Source organism: Arachis ipaensis, chromosome B01 (assembly GCF_000816755.2).
Source record: "Arachis ipaensis cultivar K30076 chromosome B01, Araip1.1, whole genome shotgun sequence".
In the NCBI taxonomy this organism is placed as follows: domain Eukaryota; kingdom Viridiplantae; phylum Streptophyta; class Magnoliopsida; order Fabales; family Fabaceae; genus Arachis; species Arachis ipaensis.
The window spans coordinates 8,963,706-8,967,372 of record NC_029785.2 but is presented as its reverse complement, the minus strand read 5'-3'; the positions used below and the strand labels follow the sequence as shown (position 1 = coordinate 8,967,372).

Genomic DNA, 3,667 nt, shown 5'->3' with positions numbered 1-3,667 from the left:
TTAAAAAGAGAATTTGATTATGTGAAAAATATGAAACATATCTAGTTAAGTTACAAAAAGTTAAGAGAGAATATTAGAAATTAAACTATTTATATATGCAATTAATTATTTGAATAACTGGATTGGTGATTGGTGATCTCTAATGGTTAGATAGTATTAGCAAGTTTGGATAGAATTGAGGAAAGTATTGTAGCACTATGCCAAATTCCAGAAGAAAAATGAAAAGTATGGTAGGAAATTACGAGAATGATTAACATTTTATAATTATTCAACATTAGATTCACATTTATTTATTTGTAGTCACTTTTTGTAAATTATATTTTATATATGTTTAAGGTAATACCGAACTTGGAGCACTTGAGAATAGACGAAGCGGATGCTGACAATTTATTCCAATCCCAAAACATACGTTCTCTCTTCAACAATATATCATTTCTTAGTCTGTCTAGGTACGAGAAGGAAGTTTCTACTTTTCCCGATCAGGTTCTGCAGAATATAAGCTCGTTGAAGTGGCTACTCATTGAGTTGAGTTCCTTTAAGAAGATATTTCAAGATAAAAGACTTCCAAATGAAAAAAATTGTACAAAGATCCAAAAGTTATCACTGAATCAGCTACCAAATCTTCAACATATATGTGAAGAAGGATTGGAAATTGACCCAGTTCTTCAGCTACTTGAATATTTATTTCTTGATGAGTGTTCAAGTTTGATAAACCTAGTTCCTTCCTCTGTTACCTTTTCCTATTTGACCTTCCTTGAGGTAGTAAATTGCAATAGCATGATAAACTTACTTTCACCTCCTACAGCAAGAAGTCTAACCAAGCTCACAGAAATGAAGGTAAAACAATGTGATTCACTTGAGGAAATAATATCAAAAGAGGGAGAAGAGATAACAAATGACATTTCATTTTTCTGTCTGGAAACTTTGGTGTTGGATTGTTTACCAAGACTCGGTAGGTTTTGCTCTCAAAAGTGCTTCCTAAAGTTTCCATTATTGGAGGATGTAGTAGTTACGGCATGTGATCGCATGAAGTACTTCTCTGAGGGGAACACAATAAGCACACCAAAGCTTCGAAAAGTGTTAATAGCAGAGAATAATAAAGAATTTTATTGGAGGAAAAACTTGAATGACACCATCAAAAACATGTTTGATGATAAGGTATGTTTTATTTCACTAATCGCTGGATTTGCTTTGTTTTACTAAATTGGATGCCAGATGGCTAGTGCTGCTGTATAATACTTGTGACTTTAAACTTGAAAATAAAATTTAAGACTATCTATTATATTATTTATCCATTTTTTGCCAAAATGAAAATAAAAATATGATTAATGTTTGTTCACAGAATTATAAATTTACAAACTATCAAATATATACAGGTACGTAGTCTCAAGAATTTGAATCTATCAGAACATCCCGAGCTAAAAGAGTTATGGTATGGCCAACTTCAGAATAATATATTCAACAATTTGAAGAAGGTAGTGGTTCACAAGTGTGACTTTTTATCAGATGTGCTCTTTTATCCGAATTTAATAGACATGCTTGTGAATTTGGAAGAATTAGATGTAAGAGACTGTCATTCTCTGGTAGCTGTATTTCATATTGTGAACTCAACATTTTCTGAAGAAACTAAGCCAAGGAAATATTCTCTTTTGAAAAAGTTAACTCTTGGTAGTCTTCCAAATTTGATGCATATTTGGAAGGAAGATCCTAGTACAACTTTGAGCTTTCAAAATCTATGTGATGTCTCTGTTGTGGATTGTCCAAGCTTAAAAAGTCTCTTTCCACTCTCTGTGGCTACAAATATGGTCCAACTTGAAGACCTTGAAGTATTAAGATGTGGAATTGAAGAGATAGTTGATAGTAAAAGAGAGCCAAGGGAGATGATTAAATTTGTGTTTCCTCATTTAAGGAAACTGTGGCTAAGAAATATGTCTAAACTGAGGACATTCTTTTCTTGCATTTATTCTATTCAATGTGAATCTTTAAAAGATTTAAATGTGTTCGACTGTCCAAAATTGAGGCTATTTCAGACTACATATCTCAGTTGCCAAGAAAGAACTACGGATGAGAAGATCTCTATCCCTGTGCATCAACCTCTTTTCACAGTTGAAGAGGTATGGACAATTAATATTTCATCTTAGCTTTCTTTTTCTTTCACAAGTTGAAAACTTTTTCTTAGCATCAACATTAATTTTTTTAGAAATTAAACTGATTCTTCTAGAAACTCTTGCGATGCTGCACAAAGATTTTTCTCTTTGACAGTAGTATAGCTCTCAAACAATATTTTCAAATTGGATGATTGGAAATATTTTTATTTTTATTTTTATACATGCTGAATAGCTTTTGTTACTAATAATGCATGAAGGAAAATCTAGACTTCGTAATTTAATATAGGTTAAATTATTCTATTAATCGATATAATTTTTTTTTTCGAATAAAACGTGTGTATAATACATAACTGATTACGCATAATAATGTAGACGTTATGTAACATCAAAGAAAAATAAAATGCCTTATAAATGCCTCATGTACAAAATTAAATTAAAAAAAAAATGTATTTTGAAAACTTTTTTACGAAAACTATATTTGATGTTGGATAATTTGTGATATTTTTATTTTTTGTTATTTATATTCGCATGATAATTAATGGAATATAGATTTCTATATATTTCTAATATTATTTGGGTAATAACTTGTATTGGTTTTTATTTAACAGGTACTTCCAAATTTGAATGCTTTGACAGTGAACAATAATGATATTGATGTTATATTGCAAAGCATGTATTCAGAGGACCAATACAACAAACTTGAACGTCTGAGAGTGACCACATTTGAAAATGAAGGCGCCACATTTCCATATTGGTTTTTTGAAAAAGCAGAGAGTTTGGAATCACTAATTGTTGAATGGAGTTCTTTTATAGAGATATTTCATGATCAGAGAGTTGCTAGTGAGGACGGACAAGTCACAATTAGCACACAGCTAAGGAACCTTACTCTATATCAGCTACATGACCTTCATCATATATGTAAAGAAGGATTTCACATTGACCCCATTCTTCAACATCTTGAAAAGATAGATGTTGATCAGTGTTCTAGTCTGATAAACTTGGTGCCTTCTTCTGTTACCTTTACTTACTTGACACATTTGGAGGTAGCAAACTGTAATAGAATGACCAATTTGATGACATGCTCAACAGCCAAAAGTCTTGTCAACCTCACAACAATGACGGTTGAATCGTGCAATTTACTAGAAGATATAGTGAATGCAAAATAAAATGAGAAAGACAAAGAAATTTCATTCTGCAGCTTGGAGACACTAGAACTTGTGTCTCTACCAAGGTTGCATAGGTTTTGCTCATGCCAATGCTCCCTTCTATTTCCATTGTTGGAGAATGTATTTGTGAAAGAATGTCCTCAAATGGAAATTTTCTCTACGGGAAACACAAGCACACCAGATCTTCAGGAAGTTCAAATAGAAGAAAATAATGAACAAAATTATTGGGAGGCAGACTTGAATAGAACAATAAACAAAATGTTTATGGATAAGGTTTGTTAAATTTCTGCTATATCTATCATTGTCTATTAGTTAAAGAGAAATTATAGCAACAAAATCTACACACATGCATGCTTAAATGTTGTTTGACCATATTTTTCTTCTTGTTATATT

General features: G+C 31.4%; 1 protein-coding gene across 1 annotated transcript in view; it reads left to right on the top strand.

Annotated features, from left to right (window-relative positions):
* LOC107645820 overlaps window positions 1-3,667 on the top strand; it is a 19,035-nt gene that overhangs the window by 11,802 nt on the left and 3,566 nt on the right. The window contains exons 8-10 of the mRNA XM_016349946.2: window positions 337-1,158; window positions 1,377-2,114; window positions 2,717-3,547. Coding sequence (XP_016205432.2) covers window positions 337-1,158; window positions 1,377-2,114; window positions 2,717-3,274 — 2,118 coding nt within the window. The 3' untranslated portion in view covers window positions 3,275-3,547. The remainder of the gene's footprint in view (window positions 1-336; window positions 1,159-1,376; window positions 2,115-2,716; window positions 3,548-3,667) is intronic.